A 22,758-nucleotide genomic window follows, 5' to 3' on the forward strand; every position below is an offset into this window, starting at 1 on the left:
TTTCAGAAAGTCTTTCATGCAAGACGGATACGGTGACTATCAATAAGAGCAACTCAAAGTCCCCCGAGCAAAACATAAATAAAGATTAGTGAATATATGCTCGTCACCCAGGGAAAGGCCTGATATCCCTAGACCCAGCTCAGTTCAATGTCATTACCAGTATTATTCTGTGTCTGTGTGTTTTTCTTCCTCTTAGTTCCACGACTGACCTCTGCATTCCTTCGAGTCGACCTCATTTTGTGGTGAGCTCTCTGCATGTGCTGGAATAAGCAGACGCTAGCAGCTCTGGACTTACGTAGCTGTTATGCTTCATTACAGAAGAGGAGAGGAAGGACCCGTAGCCTAGCAGAACCCCACAGACAGATTGGTTAGTGTTAGTAAGAAATCTGTACTTTGGACACATAAAAAAGAACGTATATCTGTGCATTATGCTTAGCCACAGAGTAGCAATACACTTGTGGAGATCTCTTTCTCTGTTAATATGAACTTCCTAGGATGATTGAGAATGATGTATAAGGGCTGGAGAGAAGGCTCCGTGGTTAAGAGCAGGGCTGCTCTTCCAGAGGACCCAGGTTCAATTCCCAGCACCCACATGGTGGTTCACAGCCGTCTGTAACTTCAGTTCCAGCAGATTTAATGCCTCTTTGGACACTGCAGACTCACACATAGTCAAACCACCTATAAATATAAAATTAAAATGAAGCCAGGTAGTCACATGTCAGATATCCTGCATATCAGATATTTAGCAAAATTTCAGTTATGAAGTATCAACAAAATAAGTGGCTGGATGGTTGTGGAGTATGCCTTTAACCCCAACACTCAGAAGGCAGAGGTAGCTGTCTGAATTTGAGGCCAGTCTGGGCTACAGAATGAGTTCCAGGAGGGCCAAGGCTACACTGTATCAGAAAAAAAGAAAAAAAATTAAAATGAAAACAAACAAACCCAGAAAGCTATTGTCAAACATCTCCACTCTAGTGTGTTTCATTTCTACTCACACTTAATGAAGGGTCAACAGTTCTGAAGCTAGATGTGATGTCCCATCTGAACTACCAGCAAACAAGATGCAGAGGCAAGAGAATCATGAGTTTGAGGTTATTCCCAGCTACACAGTAAGACAGAGACTATCCTAGTTAGGGCTTTACTGCAGTGAACTGGATACCATGACCAAGGCAATTCTTATAAGGACAACATTTAAATGGGGCTGGCTCACAGGTTCAGAGGTTCAGTCCATCATCATCAAGGCGGGAACATGGCAGCGTCCAGGCAGATAGAGTGCAAGAGGAGCTGAGAGTTCTACATCTTCATCTGAAGGCTGCTAGCAGAATACTGGCTTCCAGGCAGCTAGGATGAGGGTCTTAAAGCCCATGCCCATGGTGACACACCCACTCCAGGGCCACACCTACTCCAAGGCCACACCCATTCTAACAGGGCCACGCCTTCTAATAGCACCACTCCCTGGCTGAGCACATACAAACCATCGCAGTGACGAAAACAAACAAACAAACAAACAAGCCAAAAACACTTCTGACATCAGCATCGGGTAGAAAGAGACATTCAGAGTTTTGACCCTTGATACACTAATTAAATTATTTTGTCCAACATCCCTGGGATATCAGATGGAAGGGAGTGGGCATGGCAGAGGCAAAGACAGGCATGGAGAGAGACAGAGACAGAGATGGAAATGGAGACAGAGACAGAGAGACAGTGAGTGAGAGTGATGATCAGAGTGTTGTGCTGTCAGGATGTGGAGAGCATCTTAACGAACTATTCCCCTTCACTCTCAGAGAACAGGTGCCCACATGACAAGCTGAGTTCCTCAGATCTTTTCTGTAGTAGCCTCCCGTGCACTCTGCTTGCCCTCACCTGGGTGGTTTCTAGTAGGAAACTGTGCTTATTAGACCCTTCTATTCTGACAGAATGACAGTCAACACTGGGCCATGGTCTTTTAAAAAATATACATTAATGAGCTATAGATAACATGCTCGACCTCTGCCCAGACTCTCCTTGTTCTCCTTTCCCCACATTTAGGGACGAGTGGGTCCAGTAAGCTACTTACTGGAAATATCTCTCAGATTTAGGCTCACAGCCCAACCATTTTCAATCTCATGAGGCTAGTTGGACAAATCTCGGCTTTGCAGGGTGGAGAGACCACATTCTTTAGTGTGAGCTTTCGGCTTCGGTCCAAGAACAGCCAGGGAAAGCCGGTGGACTTGCTGAGGAGAGTGAATTCCTGAATCTGAGTTTTCCTCTCATTGTCTGGATGAAACATCTTTGCATGAGTCAGTCAAGACAGGCTATGGGAGGGACCGGGGAGGGACCTCGAGGGACAACTCAGTTAGTAAAGACTCAGGACCTGAATTTCATCTCTATGGTGCATTTATGAATCTGGGTGTGGTAGTGAGTGTTCATGATAGTACTGCTGGGGGTGGAGACAACGGATCCTGAGACTTGTTGTCCAGTCAGCCAATCCTGATGGATGATCCCTACGTATCAGTGAGAGAGAGAGAGGAGAGAGCCTGCATTAAAAAACAAGGCAGGAACTGGAGAGAGGGTTCAGCAGTTAGGACCACTTACTTCTCTTGCCAAAGACCTGGGTGGAAACCGAAAGTAATTTTGATCCTAGGGTATGCAATGTCCTCTAGCCTTCTTGGGTACCAGCATTCATGTACTATACATAAACTCATGTGGGAGCACACACATGCACACAAAAGTCTTAAAAATATAGAAGCAAACAAATAAAACCAGGGTGGTTGACTCTCAGAGGGAAATGACTCTGGAGATGAGTCTTTGACTGCCATATGCATACACAGTACAAAAGCACAGTCACCCACATGCGTACCCACTTCAAACAGAAACCAGTAATTGTTTATGGTCTGCAGAGGTGGCTCAGCGGTTAAGACCCAGATTCAATTCCTAGCACCCACATATACATACATACACATACACACAAAATCACACACACACATACATACACAATTATACAGATATATACACACACAGACACATAACCACATACATACATATACACACATATACACACAACCACACACATATATATGCACATACACAATCATATAGATACACGCAGATACATATACACATACACACAATCACACATATACACATGCACACATACATAATACATATAGACACACACATATACACACACCTGTTTCTTTAAAATGAATGAATGTCATTTGGAGCAGTTTTACTTATTTTTAAAGATTATGTGTCTGTGGGAGTGCAGTATGTACACATGAATGTGGGTGCTGAGAAACCCTGAGGTCACAGATCTCCCAGGGCTGACGTTACAGGTAGTTCTCACCCACCTAAATGGTGAGGACTGAACTGGGATCCTCTGGAAGAAAACTATGCCCTTTTACTGCTGAGCTGTCTCTCCAGTCCTCTGGAGCAGTTTGATGTTCAAGAAAAAGTGGACTGGAACGCAGAGGGTCCCCACACACCTCTCGTCCCCACACAAGGATGTCTGCTGCACAATAGCACACTTGTTACAGCTGATGAGCACAATTGTTCAAAGTTCACAGGCTGTGTTAGGATTCCCTCTGGGTTGTGCAGCCTGTGGACTTTGACAAACACTGTCGTTGGGGTATACACAGAACAGTCTCTCACTGTCTTCAACCTCTCTGAGCACAGTATCGGCAAGGTGGCCTTTCTGGGGCACGCCCAGGAAGTGTGTGGGCGAAGCAGCTGGTTTCCTTGTTATCAAGAAGTCGAAAGTTTCTCCTGCAGGGCCTACCTTTTGTTTTGTTTAACAACCTCAGAGTGAAAGAGAGTATGTGTGCAGAAAGTGACTGGAAGGGCAAGTGAGGGGGCAGCCCAGTCCTGAGCTGACTCCTTGTGCCTTCTGATGTGCTTGGTGCCTCAAGGTGGACTCTCCTGATGCTGATTCAAATCCCTTCATGCCTTGGAAGTATTTTTTTCCCTTCATTTTCTAAATTAAAACCTCAGTCACCCTTAATCCAACCGTATCTCGTTAATGTGCTTCAGCTTTATGACTTTGTTTTTGTTTGTTTTGTTTTGAGACAGGGTTTCCCTGTGTGGCCCTGGCTGTCCTGGAACTCACTCTGTAGACCAGGCTGTCCTGGAACTCAGAGATATGCTTGCCCCTGCCTCCCAAGTGCTGGGATTAAAGAAGTGTAACATCGCCCAGCTATGAACTTCCCTTTCAAACTGTGTATTTCCCTGCTGAGTGATTTCTTCCTGCTTGATAGGTTATGAGAAGAACCACCTTAGTTATAAATGTTCACCATGTATACGCTTTTGAGATCTTACTTATTTTTCTTTTCTGTGCATGGGCTTTTGCCTGCCCCTGTATCTGTGAACTACGCATGTGCAGTCAGTACCCTTTGAGGTCAGAAAGGGCATCAGATGTCTTGCAACTGGAGCTACAGAGAGTTGTGAACCATCATGTGGATGCTGGGAATCGAACCCAGATCCTCCGGACGAGCAGAAAATGTTCTAAACTCCTAGCCATCTCTTCAGCCTCCCAAGCAATTGTTCTTAAGATCTAGTATGAACATCTCATGAACTGCCAAAAAGTTTCCACTTTCCACTTTAATACTAAGATAGCCCAGACCCTAGGCAGCTTAGACTTCCAAGAAAGCAGGGTCTGATTTTTTTTCTTACTGAAAAATTTATAACATAGATGAGTTAGCCCTAGCTTGAAGCGTCTTTCTATTTATATAAAATTAAAATGCTTTCATTACAACTGTTTTGCATTTATTTGTTTTATATGCATGTATGAGAGAGAGAGAGAGAGAGAGAGAGAGAGAGAGAGAATATGTTTGTGTGTGCATCCATGTGCCATGGTGTGCAAATGAAGGTCAGAGGGCAACTTGTAAGAGTTGGCTCTCTCCTTCCACCATAAAGGTCTTAGGTATTGAACTGAGGTTGGTGGACTTGGCAGCAAGAGCCTTTACCTGTTGTGCCGTCTTTGCTAGCCCCAAACTGCTTTCCTTCTGGCTAAGAACTATGTATGGTATGCTACCTTCCACTTTCAAGGACAGCAGCTGCCAGGGAGCCTTTCTTCCTGTCATTACTGTGTTGCCTCCCTGGTACCGATGGCTTCCTTGTGGTCACCATAGGCAGTCCGAATGACCTCTTATTTTTATTTATTTATTTATTTATTTATTTATTTATTTATTTATTTACATTTTAAGCCTACCTTTTGTTTTTAATACATCTGAACCCCACAGTTTCTCTTCCTCCATTCCTCTCAGTGCTGTCTCCTATAGCCTCCCCTCTCCCTCAGATCCACTCCTCCTCCATTTCCCCTCAGAAAAGATCAGGCCTCCCAGGGTTATCCCCTGAACATGACATAACAAGTTACAATAAAACTAGGCACAAACCCTCCTATCAAGGCCAGGTGAGGCTATCCAGTAGGAGGAAAAGGGTCCAGAGAGCAGATAAGATTGTCTAGAGATGCCCCCCATCCCACTCCCACTGTGAGAAGTCCTACAAAAAAACGCCAGGCGAAGCAGTTACAGCAAGTGTTCAGAAGACCTAGCACAGACCCATATAGGCTCCGTGATTGCTGCTTTAGTCTCTATGAGCCCTGGTGAGTCCTGCTTAGTTGGTATTTGTGGACCATGTTCTCCTGGTGTCCTATAGTTTTTCCTCCTCCTTTCCTGTGGGGTTCCCAGGGTTGTTCCAAGGAGAGGGCCCCAATAGAGATATCCAATTCTGGTTCTCCCTCTGTCTAATCTTTGGCTCTGATGACTTCTTTTGTAAGGTCAGTTGATTTACAGTCTCTGTTTCCTCTACTGCCTTAATTCCCTGCCAGGAAACACTGCATGCTTTCCGGTTTGCTGGAGTAGGAAGTGGGGGCGTCTTTGGAAAGCCACTTCTCTCTGTGGTAACATTCGTTTTCAGAAGATGAAAAGTTGTCTGCTGGAGATTTGGGGGGGGTAAAGCCCAAGCCTGGTACCCCCTATAAGCTGAGCTCAGCCATCTGTCTTTAATACAACAATTACAGAAATAAATAATAGTAACAAGCAGAGTGGCGTCATCGGGAAGAGGACCAAACAAGGAGGCCCAGTGACCCACAAGTCCTTTTAGCCACTGATGTGAAGCTTAGGGTTAAACAGAGGCTGAGGGTGTGCAGAATGAAGTACTCCTGGTCAAGGATCTGGGTTCCAGTCTGTCCTGCAGGATGCTCTGGCAAGTTGTCAGAACTGTGTGAAATCTCTTCCAGAGAGTCGGCTCCTTCTCTGGCTGCCACCAGTCTCTCCCCCTTTCCAGTGTGAGAACCCCAGGCAATTTCCAAGTCCCCAGGGCCCACCACCTCAATGGTTTGATAATCTAAAGGGCGAGCGCTCTCTAGAGTATTTTTGCTTCTGTCAAAATACTCTGATTGCAAACTGAGGGGAAGTACAGAAAGAAAATTCCAAGCCAGTTCAGTTTTCCTCTTCCCTCAACAGGAAATCAAGAATTCTTCCTAAGAAGACACCAACCTACTGGGACAGGAAAAATGTCAGGGTGCTCTTGAACCTCCCTGTAGGTGCTCCAAGTGTCAAAAAGCAGGACCAAGTCTTCCTTCATTAACTACGCTATGTATTATTCATCTAAACAAATGTCAATTTCCTCCTACGACTGAGCTTTTTTTATCCCACATTGTCAAACAGCAAACATTGTAAGGAGCATTGTAAGCACGCCTATGAAGAATTTCCTTCTAACTTGCTGTCAGGAAAGGGAAAGAGGCCTGGAGAGGTAGCCCAAATCTGAGCTTCATCTCTACAAACCGTGTGTTTGCAATCCCAGTGCCTGGAAGGCACACAGGAAGCTCCCTGGAACTTGCTGGCCAGCCATCTTGGCCTACTTGGTGAGCTCCAGGCCAATGAAAGCGCCTATCTCAATACTCGGGGTAGATGGTGTTTACAGAACGGCAGATGAAACGTCCTTTGGCCCTCTTGTGTAAACATACATGCGCATGTATAGCTGTACATATGCGTGTATCTGCGCACACATGAACACACACAAGGAGAGTGAGAAATGTATTTTTGCTTAAAGGGAATATTATCTACCAATGATTTGGATTTCAAAGAGAAAATGTGGAAGAGCTGCCCAGGCTCTATGCTCTTGACTGCTACGGAAGGGTGTAATCTCCAGGTTCCACACCCCCAGAATCCCAACTTGAATCTCTCTGTGACAGCCTTGAGTTTTGCTTGAACGTACTGACTGCAGCCTCCAGCTGTGTCACGCTGCCTGGAGGAGGAGGGAAAGTGCAGCGGCTGAGTCCCTAACCAAGAGAGGGATTATCAATGGCTTTAAATCTCTTTAACACGCCACCCCCCATTCTGCTTCCTTTAGCTTGCTTCTTTAGTCTGTTGGGGAGGGGGGGGGAACCTGATTTGCTCCCCAGTTCCAGGGGTTCTGGGGGCTTCCCTGCCTGAGTTGTAAAGAGTAAGAGAAATATGTACTCGCCAGAAAATTAGGAAGCACAAAGAAGGGACCGAAAGGCGACAGTTGGTGTCAGGACGCAGAGGAATGCTTAAGAGTTCCAAGTGTCACAGGGTCGGGGAAATCTAAGCTGGAGGCAGCCCCCAGGGAGCTCGCTCCTCACCACTCCCCACCCCTCTAGTTGCAGCACTTCCTGCTCTGGATCCCTGTGAACGAGCCTGAGCCCCCTCTAGTCCCCGTGCAGCAACTTGTCCCGCAGGAACCGATGCCTGGAGGATAAAGGCAGAGGAAAGAAGGGGACGGGGTTGAGGGGGGGTTAGGGGTATCAACAATCTCGAATGGTTGGGGAAGTGGGGGACAAAGGAGAGCTTTAATTTTCTGTTTCAATGCCTCCACCGACCCACCATCCTGAAGATCTCTGTCCTTGGTAAGCTTGACGTGAGGATTCCAGCAGACCGAGGAGACTGAGGGACTTCCAGGCACCGAGGAGAGGGACCCTGGAGCAGTAGAGTCCGAGAAAGGCCAGGTGGGTTCGGGGAGGTTTGGGGGACGTGGAGTTACACCAGGTTTCCTTCCCTGAGTGACCGTAAGAACTATTAATGCCCCTTCGAAGTGAAAAAAAAAATAATAATAAAAAAAAGCCCTCGTCTTTCTTAAAGTTAGCCAAGGTTATTGGCAGCACTGGGGTTTCCTGGTCCAAGAGAACAGGACTGTTTTCTGCACAAGCGCCCCGCCCCGTCACTGCGCTCAGCTGATATAAGGACAAGAGCCCGCAGGAGAGAGGTCTCCATTCTGGACTCGGGGACACCATCTCTGACTCCAGGAGGCAAGCGTGCTGCGGAGGACAGACGCCGGTGGGTAACGGGTCCCCCGTAGTCTTTTGCGCAAGTTTTATCAAAGCCAGGGTCATCAGGTCCCCCCTCCCACACCCTCCCTCGCGTGGTTGTGAGTTGGCAGGGTGCCGCGTCTGAATTCCAGAGTTTGCTTCCCGTTGGCTAACCCCGGGTGGTAACACTTTAGGATAGCTGGCTGGGGGGCATCTAGAGCCCAAAGGCTCGGGCGGCCAAGGGCAGGAGGTGTTGAAAGCTTGGGAAGGGGGGCCCAAACCTTTCTAAACCAACCTTATAAGATTTGCTCTGCTGCACCTTAGAGCAAACTATCTGGTACCAGATGATCCGAGGAAGGAGGCCAAATGGGATCCTATCCCAGGGAGGAGACTGGGGAGTGTCGGGTCTATCACCAGAGCCACCTCTAAACCTCTAGCTTGGTGCCCACTGACCCAGGGGAGCCCGCAGAGCCCAGTGTCAACGATAACTGATAACTCTGTTAACAACAATTCGGTGGGCAGTCCAAAGAAGCAGGTCTGCAGAGCATGATTCCGTGACTTTGTTTCCCTTTAAACAGGGGGGTTCTGAAAGAAGAAGTGACGGGGGAAGGAAGGGGAGAGATGGAGGTATTTCGTAATAGCTTCTCAGGATTTAGGGTTGGGGTGAGGTGGTGCCTGGTGGTTTAGAGGCAAGCCCCTGAGAGGAAGTGGGTGCACTGTCTGAAGTCCACCCTTCCCCAAGACCAAAGCTGGTTTGTCATGCTTGGGAAATGGAAACTGATCTCTAATATGTGTGTGTGTGTGTGGGGGGGGAGTGGGGAGAAGTGTCGGGGTGGGGGGGCAGCAGGCAGGAACTGAGGGTTCCTGTGGCTGGACCTATACCAGAGCAGTGACTTAGTGTGACAGAACTCCGAACCAGAAAGAAGGGTTTAAATGCCAGAAGGCATTTAAACTTTAAATGCCACTAACTTTGTGAAAGTGAAAGAAGAGATGGACAGGATGTGGCCATGAGCTTTGCGGATGGGATAGGAGTTACGCCCAACAGAAAGCAGAAATCCATTTCAGAATTATTGACATAGCAGGAGGCCTTTCAAACTGCAGTCTCTAAGTACTAATGTCTGGGAGGATTACTTTGTTGGTGAAAATATGAAACAAAACAAAACAAAAAAAAAACTACTCTTCAAGTTCTTGAGGGTGTTACTTCCTGCTCTTACATAACTGCAAGGGAGGAGAGGAGGCTTCTCTTAGGGTGGACACCGCTCAGAAAGCCTGCTGTTCTCACCGCACAGATCAAGCTGCACATCTGCCATATATGTGCAGGGAGGTCTAGGTCCGGCCTGATGTTCTTTGGTTGGTGGTTCAGACTCTGAGTACATGGGTACATGTTAGTTGACTCTATTGGTCTTCCTGTGGAGCTCCTATCCCCTTTAGTGGCTGCAATCCAAGAAGGGAAATTCTTATAGTTCAGTGTGTTGAGTTTTTCTATCTATTTTTTAAAAAAAGTTCTGTTTGCTTGGGGCTAGAGAGGTGGCTCAGTAATTACGAGCACTGCTTACTCTTATAGAAGACTCACGTTGATTCCTAGCTCTCACAAGGCAGTTCAGAGCCATTAGTGACTCCATCCAGCTTTAGGGAATCTGACTCCCTCTCTGGCCTGCACAGGCACCAGGCACACACATACATAGATGTGGACTAAACACCCAGATACATAAAGTAAAAATAAACGAAGTTTTAAAAGGACGTAATTTATGTGTCTTGGTGTTTAGCCTGCGTGAATGTCGGTTCACTATGTGCCTGCTGTGCCCTTGGAAGCCAGAAGAGGGTGTCAGATTCCATGAAACAGAGTTACAGACAGCTGTTATCCATCATGTAGGACTGGGGTTTGAATCCTGATCCCGTGGAAGAACAGCCGGTGTTCTTTCACTGAGCCATCTCTCCATTCCTTTCTTTCCTATATTAAGCATTTAATGTCATGTATATGAAATATCTGCCTAACTCAAGGGGAAAATGTTAGAAAGAGAGAGAGCGAGAGCGAGAGCGAGAGCGAGAGCGAGAGCGAGCGAGAGAGAGAGAGAGAGAGAGAGAGAGAGAGAGAGAGAGAATATGAATCTGACTACACACTCCATAGCAACCAAACCAAGCTCCTACTTATTTAAAAGTTGGTTGGCTAGTAACTGGCAACTTTCCTAATTAGCCTCCACTTTCTTTCTTTCTTTTCTTTTTTTTTTCTTTTTTCTTTTTTTTTCGGAGCTGGGGACCGAACCCAGGGCCTTGCGCTTGCTAGGCAAGTGCTCTACCACTGAGCTAAATCCCCAACCCCTAGCCTCCACTTTCTACTCAGGAAGCCAAACATGTTCCCTAAATTATTTGTGAAGGACGCCCCATTTCCAGCAGGTTGCCTTTTCCCCCAGTAACAACAACATCAGTCAGACCACACCCAAGCTTAGCAGGCTTTTCAACTCTCCTTCCTGTCATTGAGTTCCAGCCAATGCAACAGATGGTGGTTGACTTTCCAGTTATAGTTAGCTCAGAATCAATATTACGTTCTCATGTGAGTGCTCTTCATAACATCCAGTTTCCTGGAGGCCCCAGCAAGACACCATCTCACCACTCCTGGCTCTAGAGCTCAGCCTTTGGCCCAGTGAGAACCCATCGAGCCTCTTGTGCTCTGCTGATGGGAGCTTGTTGGTTCTGCACTGATGTGGTGAGGGTGATGTAGTTCTCTTGTACCCAGTTCTCAGTTTGAGCTTTATTAAGGTCTCTCATTTGAGGGCGGCGTCCTGGGTGGAGTCAGCCTATTATGTTTTAGCCCCTTCTTTGTTTTGTGTGTCCCATTTCTCTCTTTTGTGTGCTCCATTAACAATAACAATGGGAGTTGCAGGGCAGAACTGACCCCACAGACCAGCGAATTTGCAATTCTCCCTGAACTGGTGTCCCTTTAGACCAAGAATCACAGGTCACTAATAAAACCAGATACAGTTCTCCATCTATCTTGAGTTTTAGTCATGAGAGTCTAGCTTTGATCCAAAAAGTCATCTCTACGGTTTGCAGCCAGCCTCTTGAGGGGACACCGATGGTTGGGTCTGAGTTCAAAGGTTGGTGATATGAGATGCAGGTGTGGAGAGAGTTTTCACTCTTCCTGTTGATTGACAGCTCTTCAGGGTGTTCTATATCTAGATACCCTACTCATTTAGAAAAACACAGATTCGCTTCTTACAGGTATGCTACCGTATTGTTCCAAATAGTCACGAATTTGTTCATGAAATTCTGCCAGGTATAGCTGCAGGAATTCTGTCTTCACCCCCCTAACCAGATTTGCATTGCATTGGTATTCTATGAGTGTGTGTGTGTGTGTGTGTGTGTGTGCATACATGTGTGACTACATGTGTATGTATACATGTGCATGTGTAACTTTTTTGACACAATAGAAACCACCTGGACCAAAGGACCCAAAATCATCTCTTCAATATTAACAGAGATAAATTACTAATAAAATCACATTGGACTAAAAAAAAATCTTAAAAATTTCCTAGTCTTGATTGGTGGAGAGAGACAAAGAATGAAACAAGACAACACCAGCATACTACACAGATTGCTACGTTCCCGGAGTCTACAAGTACTCTTAGAAAATTTCCTGGGCTTTACAGATGACCCAGGAGACTTTGTCCAAATTAGTCCCAAACCACAGCATATGGTCTGGTAAGATGGCTCAGTGAGTTCCATCCCCAAAGCCCATAAGGCGGGAGAAAACTGACTCCTGACCTCCATGTGTACGCTGTGGCACTGGCCAGGGTATGAACAATACGTTTTTTAAAGAAAGCAAATCAGATGAGCAATTCTCTATGGCCATTTCGTGATGAACGTGGCCACCACACAGACTTAGCCTCTTTCATGAAACTGACTTCAAGCTATGTGCGGTAAAGGGACAACTTCAGAACGGCGCCCTTAAACTACATCTCCCACCTCCTCGTTCTTGTCCTATTCTAACGGTTCTTTCTGTCTTTCTGGGTTTCAGGAAAAGGTTTCAGTCAAAGGCCGAGAAGATGAATTTCCTGACAAATTTGGAACTGAACTTTGCAGAGTGTATATTAGATGGAGGAAGAGCCACCATGGGGGTTAGGCAAAGGGTGGAAATGGATGCCACACAAAGGATGAGACAGAATGAAACCATCTCCCAAGCAGTGTGCGCTCTGCTCAACTCCGGCGGCGGAGTGATCAGGGTTGAGATTGAGAACAGAGACTATAATTTTGAGAGGGATGGAGTAGGCCTGGACCTGCCACCATTGTTCCGAAACCATTTAGACCAGATGATGCATGGAAGATTCTTTTTAATCTATGTGAGTTCGTGGACCGTGGAAGCCTCAGGAGTGCGGCTCGCTACCCTGTGTTCCAATTTGTACCGCAGATGTGGAAACTTTACTGAGGTCATGGACCCTCCAGAAGCTCTGACATTCCTCAGAAATGTCCAGGTTGTTAGGGGTCTTGGTGATTCCGACTTTTTAAGTCTACAGGAAGCTCCTGTTGATGATGCTCAGATGGTCTTAGCTTCTGATGTGTTTAATAGCCAGCAGCTCCAGTACCTGGAAAAACTCAACTTTACAGAGTCCCTACACGTTGAATTTCAAATGTTCTCGGCAGACCTTGCACAGGGCATTCGAGAGAGACTCCCCAAGTGTGTTTCTGCGTTGGCCAATTCTGAAGGGGGCTATGTGTTTTTTGGTGTTCATGAAACCGGTCAAGTCATTGGATGTGAAAAGGAAAAACTAAATTGTTCCAACTTGTTGACTACTATTGATGCCTGTATCAGGAGGATGCCTGTCTATCACTTCTGTGCACATAACCACAAAGTGCAATATACCCACAGATTCCTTGAGGTGTACGATAAGAAGGCCCTCCATGGGTATGTCTGTGCAATCAAGGTAGAACGATTCTGCTGTGTAGCGTTTGCGAAAGCGCCTGATTCCTGGGAGGTAAAGGACAGTGTTATGAAGCCGCTGACTGCAAAGGACTGGACCTCTTGGATGACAGAAACCAACCCAGGTCAGGGAACAAGACGGAGATGGGATAATGTTTGCTGGGTGGGGCTGGGCGGGGCAGGGCGGAGGCAGATAGAGAGAAGAGAGAGAGGTGAAATTCTTTGGAAATTGAGAGAAGAGATCAATTCCTACAGACGGCAAGTCACTGCCCTTCCATCTGACTATTCATCTCGAACACTCTGCATGCATCAGAATGGCCGTGCCAGTAGAGGCTGATGCAGGGCTAATCCGAAATAGTAGCCTGAAACGTCGCTTCTGTTCTATATCCTTTCTTGTTTATTGTTTGAGTCAGGCTCCTCCTGCTGCAGCCTTCTAGATTGTTGGGTGACAGGTGTAAGCCACCACACCTGGCACGGTTTTCCTCATGTTGATGTTAAGACCCCTTCCTTTCCAATTACTGGCTTTCATTCAACTACTCAGCAAATCCCCCATTCTGACAGATGTGTCCATCCTTTCTAACTTTTTGACAGTTTCCTCTTCCCATTTTTTAGAGCACTCTTTAAAACATGAATTTTATTTTACATATATAGATATTTTGCCTGCATATTTGTTCAACAGTGCAGTGTCTGTGGAGGTCAGAAGAGGGCAACAGAACCCATGGAACTGGCATTACAGATGGTTGTGAGCTGCCATATAGGTGCTAGGAACAGAACCTAGGTCCTCTGGAAGAGCAGCAATGCTCTTAAGTGTTGAGTCACCCCCCAACCTGCGCAAAACAAAACAAAATGTTTTTAATCCTTTTATTGAGCTTTTCATGAGCAAACCATGATTTCTCCATTTTCCCATTTCTGGAGCCACAGTATGACACTAACCATACCGAAAGGCTAGAGAGAGGGGATGCGATAGGTGTCTGCTTTGGAAAAGGCAACATAAAATGAGATTGGATGAGAGAAAGCCAGTGGTAACTTCAAAAGTAACAAAACAAACAAACAAACAAACAAACCAGCAAAACTAAAAGGTCCATTTCAAAATTATTCAGCACCCTATACCATTGGCCATCACATCTTCTAGTCACATATACTTAAACTAGTACTCTAAAAATATAAAATAATTTTATTTCAATATGATTAAACATTAAGGATTTGGAGAGGTGGCTCACAGGTTAAGAGCATAGGCTGCTCTTGCAGAGAACCCAGGTTTGGCTTCCAGCTGATCTGTTCTGGAAATGCAATATCTGCAAATCACAGCTTTGAGATTAACATGGCTCAGCTAAGAAGTGGGGCCTGCCCCTCCCCCCACACTCAACTCTTGTTTCATGTTTCCTCAGAGCTTTTCAGTTTCCCTCAGATGATCTCCAGGATGAATATGTTAAACACCACACCCCGCAGCAGGACTGTGTTCAGTCATAAATATTTGAAATGTGTGGAGGACCTACAGAAGGATTACTTTTCAGGTAACTGTAATTTCCGGGCACCTTGGAACATGCTGGTTGTTTCCATATTCAGGTGGTGGTGGTGAGAGTCTTGAATGTTCATACAAAACCACCTATGGAAAGCTTAGAGAGGGGCTGGAGCTATGGTTTAACAGTTAAAAGCACTGGCTGCTCTTTCAGAGGACTTGGGTTTGATTCCCAGCACCCACATGATGGCTCACAACCATTACCACAATGGGTAAGTATGCCACAATAGAGTTGCAGAATCCAACATTAACAGTGAGAATGAGTGTATTACTGTCATGAGCAAGCACAGGGTTGAGTGTGGACCATGTCCAGGCACATCTTGTCGTGACTTTGTTCATGGATTTTCTTGGTTCTCTTATTGATTTTAAAATGTTTTAAGCATTCTAGTATTTCTGGATCTTTCTTGGCTTTAGTTATCTCACTATTAAGCTTTTGCATACAGCTGGGACATAGAACAAAGATATAATTTAGTAAGTAATTATACCATGAAACTTGTGTAACTACTTAAATAAAATAAGTAACTAGAGCTTTTCAAATGCTATGCTGCCATTTCTTTTTCAGATTCTCTTTTTTTGATGAACTTTTGGAAAATTGCCAACATTTTTCTTTCCTCCTCCTCCTCCTCTTCCTCCTCCTCCTCCTCCTCCTCCTCCTCCTCCTCCTCCTCCTCCTCCTCCTCCTCCTTCTCCTTTGTTGTTGCTGTCTTTGTTTGCTTGTTAGAGACAGAGTCTTATTAGGTAGTCCTGAATGTCCTAGAACTCATAATGTAGACCAGACTGGCCTTGAACTCACAAAGATCTGCCTGCCTCTACCTCCCAAGTGTGAATTTGATTTTTTTTTATAAAAGAATTCATAGTTTGGGTTTAAATTTTAATCAGGATTTGTAATCCTCCAAAATTTTCAGTAACGGATATACATAAAATATATATGCAATATATAACCAATATATCATTTATTAATAGTATACATCCAGAAGGTCTTTATACATGGCTCCCATCTTTATACATATTCATACATACAATATATAAAAATCTTTTAAGAGACCTTTAAATCTCACAATGAACCTGTATAAGGTAGACATTCTTGTATAGCTCTGGATATTAGTTTCCTGTTACCAACATCACAGTCAAAATACAAAACAGTTCCATTGTTCACAAAGGAAGTGGCCTTCATGCTGCCTCTCCTATAACCAGACTGCCCTAACTCATGACCTGTGGCACGTATTGATTGCTTGCTGCACCAGACAGCATGTGGCTTTTGTCAAGGGTCCAGTTTGGCTCTCAAATGCTTTTCTCTATATGCTCCTCTCTCTTTCTTTGTCTCTCACTTTTGGAAGCACAAACGTTGTAGTCATCCAAATGGACTGTGCTGCTTGTTGCTTCCATGTTTACACAGGATTCTTTTTTCTTTTTTCTTTCTTTAAGACAGAGTCTCACTGTGTGGTTCGGGTTGGCCTCAAACTCACAAAGATCCACTTGCCTCTGCCTTCTGAGGGCGGAGATTAGAGACACATTCTACCACTCCCAGCTCAAGCGTCTTCTTTTATTTGCTCTCTATTATGGCCTCTTTCTGCTGCCTAACTAAAGGGCACCCTGGAGGCTCAGCCCAGCTGTCTCCTTCTCATAAAGACTTAGAACTGTCTTTCTTTTTTCCTACGCTGTAATTCCCACCAATGTCCCTATAGTCCGAGTGAGGTTCTTTCTTGCTGCCTTTGCTACTTTGCTCTCAATGTGGTCCCTGTTGATCTCAGATGGTGTTGCCTGCAGCTGGTTATGGGCTTCCCCAGACTCAGGATTGCTTCTCTTTTTGTTACTAATATAAAACTGATTATGGACATATGATAGGGCCCAAAGGTCAGCAGATCTATATCATGTAATGCTGAAGTAGAGTGAGACTAATTACCAGATACTGATTTGCTTAGTGATTTACTTAAAGCACTGCCTCCTGTACCTCCCGTTTGCCAGGCAAGGCTTCCCTTGCCTCCTGGAACAGAATAACCTGGAGAAACAGCTGGAGGAAAAAAAAAGAAAGAAAGAAAAAAAAAGGGTACTGGCCCTTTAAATCCTGCTGCCTGCCACAAACTCTTCTGTAAAATCTCACTCACTCGCTCACTCCACCTAGTGGTTTTAGAGTGTAAAGTGTGATTACAGACTGGGCCTGGGCTTGAAGGTTTTCCAAAGCTGTCTTTGGTTTTGTCCACTGGTAGCATCTCTTCTTTTCTACTCTCATTAGTGTTAGAGTGCTTATTCCAGAAAGATTCCCACAGCAATGGTGATTATTAGCTTGTCCTGTGAGTCTCTGATTCATTCAGATTCTTTCCTTGTCTAGTGTTACCTAACAGGATTACATATACTCCAGAGAGCGTCTACAAGGACCTCTTCTCAGACTACAGAGGACTAAGAAACTTAATAAGTGCGGAAATGCGCTGTTTCTCTCAAGGGATATTGATCTTCTCCCACAGCTGGGCTGTGGACCTAGGTCTTCAGAGGGAGCGAGATGTCATCTGTGATGCTCTTCTAATTTCCCCAAACAATGTCCCAATCCTGTACACCATTTGCAACAAGTGGGATCTGAGGAACAGGCAGTATTCCATGGGCGTCGCCTATACCCTGAAGCAGAGGCTGGTGAACATGGGTGGCTACACTGGAAGATTAGGCATCATTCCCTTGGTCTTCCCACTGGGTGCTGACCAAAGAGTAAGGGATGATTTAGAAATGCCGGTTTACCCTGAATCCTACAACTTCATAACCATGGAGCAGGTGGAAGCTCTGTTGCAGTCTCTTGTGATCGTCTTGTTCGGGTTCAGACCCTTGTTAAATGAGGAGTTAAACTCTGAGTCTGAGACTGTGGCCCTACTCACAGAGCAACAGCATGAGTTGCTTTCAATGAATCTGACTAAGCACAGAGAGCTGTTTGTTCATGGTTTACCTGGGTCAGGGAAGACCACTCTAGCTCTCATGACCCTGGAGAAGATCAAGAACGTGTTCAACTGTCAAGCTGAAGATATTCTTTACATCTGCGAGAACCAGTCTTTGAAGAAATTTGTGAGGTACGCAGCCTGACTCTACTCATTTCTTTCTGGTGGGCAATTTTAGCGGGTGTGGCTCTCGTAGGCTAAAGCCATGGGTTGTTGCTACCTTGCTCAGGAACTGTACCTAGCTATTGGGCTGACTTGCTCTGTGTTTCTTACACCTTTCAGCAGGAAAATCGTTTGTCAGGCAGTGACACGGAAAGCCTTCATGAAAAACACCTATGACAACGTGCAACATATCATCGTGGACGAAGCTCAGAATTTCCGAACCGAAGAAGGGAACTGGTACGCCAAGGCGAAAGGCATCGTTCAGAGAGGGAGAGATGGCCCAGGAGTCCTCTACATTTTTCTGGATTACTTTCAGATCAATCACTTGGGCTGCAGTGGCCTCCCTGAGCTCCAAAACCAGAAGCCAATGTTGAAGCTCACCAGGATGCTCCGCAGTGGAGACAGGATAGCCAACTACCTTCAAGATATAATGCATCTAATCCAAAATAATCCTCCCCCGAATGTCCCCAGAGACGCCCTGAGGATGGGTGAAGAACCCGAAGGCCGTGCAAATGACACAGGCAGTTTAGAGATAACTAATGGCCTCAATTTGGAGCAGATGGCAAACTATGTAGCCGAGAAATGCCAGGGTCTCTGGAGGACTGGCTATTACCCCGAGGATGTTGCTGTTCTTTTCACTAACGTCAGAGATATAGAAAAATGTAGAGAAAGGCTTCTGCTAGCGATGAGGAGGAGGACCATGTCTCAGCTTGGTGAGGAGTCCAGTTTACTAGTGCAGGTCAGGGAGGGGTTGGATAGTCCGGGGAATCACATTGTGTTGGATAGTGTCCAGCGATTTTCAGGCATGGAAAGAAGTATAGTGTTTGGGATTATTCCAGAAAACTTTGAGACAGACATTTCCTACAATGTTCTGCTCTGCCTGGCTTCCAGGGCAAGAACCCACCTGTATATTGTAAGGGTTAGACTTTGATAGGAGGATACCAGTTTTTAGTTAGCTGGGGTTGGTCTCTAGATCTCTTTTGAAACTCTTTGATATAAACATTTAAGCACCAAAACATTTCATGTATAGTCACCCACTCAGGGTAAGCAAATATGGGTATGGGGGATTCAGACAGTAGTCAGAGATATAACAGCAATTAGTTGGCCCTGAGTCTCTCTCTCTCTCTCTCTCTCTCTCTCTCTCTCTCTCTCTCTCTCTCTCTCTCTCTCTCTCTCTGTGTGTGTGTGTGTGTGTGTGTGTGTGTGTGTGTGTGTATCATGAAGGATTGGTTGTTTGAGGTAGGGAGGAAAGAGCCAATTATGAGATGACTGCTATACTATACGTTCTAGTGGACTCAGATATTTTCCTTGTTTTTAACACAGAAATGCTTGATCCTGGTATGTGGAGAGAGCATGAAGGGTGGAGGGTGTGTCCATCTTTAGCAGGACATGGTTTGAAATGTAAGTTCACAAATTGCAAGTTATAATTTCAGGGTGAGACCAGTTGAACTTGTGTTATTTCCCATTTTGCCTTTCACTGGCACTACTATTTTTGATCTTTGCTTCCTACATGACTTGTTCATTCAGAATCTCTCTCCTTTGACTCTGCTTTAATATTAATGCCCGTGGAGACTCAGGGATGCTACAGCCAAAGTGCCAAAGTGTGGGTTCAGTGGTTTGGAAGAATGGACAGACTCTAAGTTAGCAGCACTTCACACTTAATTTAGTAACCGTAGCACGCAAATGTAAGTTGAATATCTCTGTTCTCTCAGCACTCGGTAGTTCGACCAGCCTTTCAAAGGCTGTCGCTGAAAAATACTCATTTGTCATTTACTTTAGGTTTCTTCAAACTCAGTATTTAGAGCCAAACAGAGCAGACTTTTCTGGGAGACACAAACAAAAAACCCAGAGTTCATTTGCTATTAAAAAGAGCAAAAGCGGGCTGGAGAGATGGCTCAGCGGTTAAGAGCACTGACTGCTCTTCCAGAGGTCCTGAGTTCAATTCCCAGCAACCACATGGTGGCTCACAATCATCTGTAATGGGATGCTCTCTTCTGAAGTGTCTGAAGAGAACTACAGTATACTAACATATAAATAAAACAAAGAAATCTTTAAAAAAAAGAGCAAAAGCGAATTATGAAAACTCAAGGAAAATGAATATACATGGGAAGTATGACAGAAGTTGAGTAACTTGGAGGAAAAAACCCATACATTCTAATGGGTGGATCCGAGCCATTCATGTTTGTCAGAGTGTGTGTAAGGTGAGTAGGGGTGTAGATAATAGCTAGGAAAAAAAGACAAAGAAGCTGGGGGAAAGGGAGGGCTGGGGAGTAGGGGCATCAGGACACATGTGGTATGAAGCAGAAAGGGGGCCGGGGGGGGGGAGGTGGAAGTGGAGGCGCAGCGATAGGCTCTGGGAGGGGAGCGGCACAGATACTAGAAAAATTCTGGAAAAAATAAAATGTGAAGATAGAATCAGTTTGCTTTAGGCAGCTTGTTACATTCTTAGAAAATTTACAACAAAGAAATTTACTTCTAGCCAGGCAGTGATGGCGCATGCCTTTAACTCCAACACTCAGAAGGCAGAGGCAGGTGGACCTCTGAGGCCAGCCTGGTCTACAGAGTGGGTTCTAGGACATCCAAAGCTACACAGAAAAACCCTGACTCAAAAAGCAAAGCCAAAAAAGAAAAAAAAAAAAAGGACAAAGCCAGGTAGTGGTGGTGCACAGCTTTTTAATCTCAGCACTGTGGAGACAGAGACAGGAGGATCTCTGAGTTTGAGACTAGCCTGGTCTACAGAGTGAGTGCCAGGTTAGCCAGAAAGGTCAAGAAACAATATGCTTGGGAAATGCTGGCAGCAAATGTCATCAATATTTTTTTTTTCTCTAAAGTTTCTATTCATGGTAGTTTAATCCCATTGCTCAGGAGGCGGAGGCAGGAAGATCTCCGTGAGCTTGAGTCCAGCCTGGTCTACAGAGTGAGTTCCAGGCCAACCAGGGCTACATAGTGAGACTTTGTCTCAAACCCTTTTTCTATATAAAAGAAAAATTTCCAAGATTAAAAGAAAACTGGAGGAAGGACTTGACGGGAAGCGTGCAGAAGGCGTTAAATAGCTCCTACACATGGAGGGGACATTACTATGGTCGCATGAGTGTCCCATAACCAGGGTGTGTGATGACTGACATGCCATTTGGAGAGAAAGCTGCCAATGGCCGTGACTTGCTCGAATGCTGACAAACTTTTACCTTGAGATTCATTTCTAAGGAACTTACTCTGCACACACAGCTTGCACACATGTAAAAAAGCTTCTGGACAGATGCATAGAAGTCTGCTTCTAGGGTTGGGGATTTAGCTCAGTGGTAGAGCGCTTGCCTAGGAAGCGTAAGGCCCTGGGGTTCGGTCCCTAGCTCCGAAAAAAAAAAAAAGAACCAAAAAAAGAAGTCTGCTTCTAGTAGCAGAAAGCACAGTAGCAGTAAACATCGATACAGAGCAGTTGAAGGGAGTAAGTTACGGGCTAGCACAATGCACCATCACACCATGAAGCCATACAAAAGCGAGCTCTCCATCGTATTTATGCATTCTGTATTGCGAACAAAGTCCATCCTGTGCCTCTAGAGTTGGCACACATGCTCGCGGATGCATTCGGGATTTTTGAAAGTAAACCTTAAAAACTGGCAGCAGTATTTGACTCTGGAAAGGGGAAATCGGCGACGAGGGAGAACAACAGCTTTTGCTCTTTGCGACTCTAGGTTCTCTACCATGTGGTACTTGACGGAGTTTTGCTTTGCATGTGTTTTTCACTTATGAATTTGTAAATGACTTTCTCAGTTCTTATCAACCTGTATCCTGGATAAACATTTCATAATCATAGTGGATATTGATAGTGGATAGTGAATGGGGGAATTCGAAAACTATACAACATAATAGATTTTTTTAGTACCTAACATTTAGAAGTGTGGACTCACTGTCATATTTGATTCAAGCTTGTTTTTTTTTTAATAATAAAAGCCATAAAATATTGGAATTAAAACGGAACTTTTCTTTATTCTTTTGCATTCTATTACTCCCCCACCCCCACCCCGTCCCTCAAGGACAATGACAATCAGGACTTTGGCATATTAGAGTTTCACACACAGGTGAAGGCATCAGACCACACTAAACAGCAGAATAAAGTGAGGGTGGGAGGGAAGGCACTGGGAGTCCAAATGACTGGAAATTGGTTTCTATGGCAACAGCAGTAATTATAAAAATAATAGAGGGCTGTGGAAATAGCTCAGTCAGTGGAGCGCTGGCCATGCTGAGTTCAAACCCTAGAAAGCACATAAAGAAGTGAGCTGTGGGGATGCACGTGTAGTCCCCGCTCTGGGGAGAATGGATACAGGTTCCTGCCCTTGCTGAGTTTCTACCCTGACCTCCTGGGACCTGGACATGTAAGTAAAATAAACCCTCTGAGATGGTTTGTATATGCTTGGTCTAGGGAGTGGCACTATTAGAAGGTGTGGGCCTGCTGGGTAGGTGTGGGCCTGCTGGAGTAGGTGTGTTACTGTGGGTGTGGGCTTTGAGGCCCATATCCTAGCTGCCTGGAAGCCAGTCTTTCATTAGCAGCCTTCAGATGAAGATGTAGACGTCTCAGCTCCTCCTGCACCATGCCTGCCTGGATGCTGCCATGCTCCCACCTTGATGATAGTAGACTGAACCTCTGAACCTGTAAGTCATCCCCAATTAAATGTTGTCCTTCATAAGACTTGCCTTGGTCAAGGTATCTGTTTACAGCAGTAAAACCCTAAGACACACTCCTCCCCAACTTGCCTTTGGTCATGGTGTTTTGTCACAGCTTGGCCTACCAGCCCTGGTGTTCTATGCTCTTTGTGCAGCTAACCCCACCCACTCTTTCCTTATTAAAAAGGCCACAGGCATAGACAAGTAAAGGTACCCAGACAGTGGTTCCCTGGGATCTCTGCTGTGACACAGAGTTGCAAAGCCCAGGAACATGTTCTCCTGGACTGACATGTGGACAATGATAGTAAGGCTTCACCTGCAGTGATGGTGCCTGTCCTAG

General features: G+C 45.3%; 1 protein-coding gene across 2 annotated transcripts; it reads left to right on the forward strand.

The window, feature by feature from the left end:
• Positions 1 to 7,619: 7,619 nt before the first annotated feature.
• Slfn5 (schlafen family member 5) lies at positions 7,620 to 21,695 on the forward strand. Of its 2 annotated transcripts, XM_220775.9 has the most exons (6): positions 7,791 to 7,945; positions 8,079 to 8,273; positions 12,261 to 13,285; positions 14,549 to 14,674; positions 17,009 to 17,729; positions 17,880 to 21,695. In XM_220775.9, exons 3-6 carry the CDS (start codon positions 12,289 to 12,291, stop codon positions 18,688 to 18,690), a joined length of 2,655 nt encoding a protein of 884 aa, XP_220775.3. In that variant the 5' UTR covers positions 7,791 to 7,945; positions 8,079 to 8,273; positions 12,261 to 12,288; the 3' UTR covers positions 18,691 to 21,695. The 2 variants fall into 2 exon arrangements, with proteins under 2 accessions (XP_063126200.1, XP_220775.3); XM_063270130.1 differs by having other exon boundaries at positions 7,620 to 8,273.
• Positions 21,696 to 22,758: the final 1,063 nt, after the last annotated feature.

The sequence above is a fragment of the Rattus norvegicus genome, chromosome 10 (assembly GCF_036323735.1).
Source record: "Rattus norvegicus strain BN/NHsdMcwi chromosome 10, GRCr8, whole genome shotgun sequence".
Taxonomy (NCBI): Eukaryota; Metazoa; Chordata; class Mammalia; order Rodentia; family Muridae; genus Rattus; species Rattus norvegicus.

Bases quoted from the DNA above. Each gene is read 5' to 3' on its own strand.
- Slfn5 (XM_063270130.1), top strand. From the start codon at position 12,289: ATGAATTTCCTGACAAATTTGGAACTGAACTTTGCAGAGTGTATATTA. The intron at 14,675-17,008 runs GTAACTGTAATT...TTCCTTGTCTAG, and splicing joins ACAGAAGGATTACTTTTCAG to TGTTACCTAACAGGATTACA. The intron at 17,730-17,879 runs GTACGCAGCCTG...TACACCTTTCAG, and splicing joins TCTTTGAAGAAATTTGTGAG to CAGGAAAATCGTTTGTCAGG.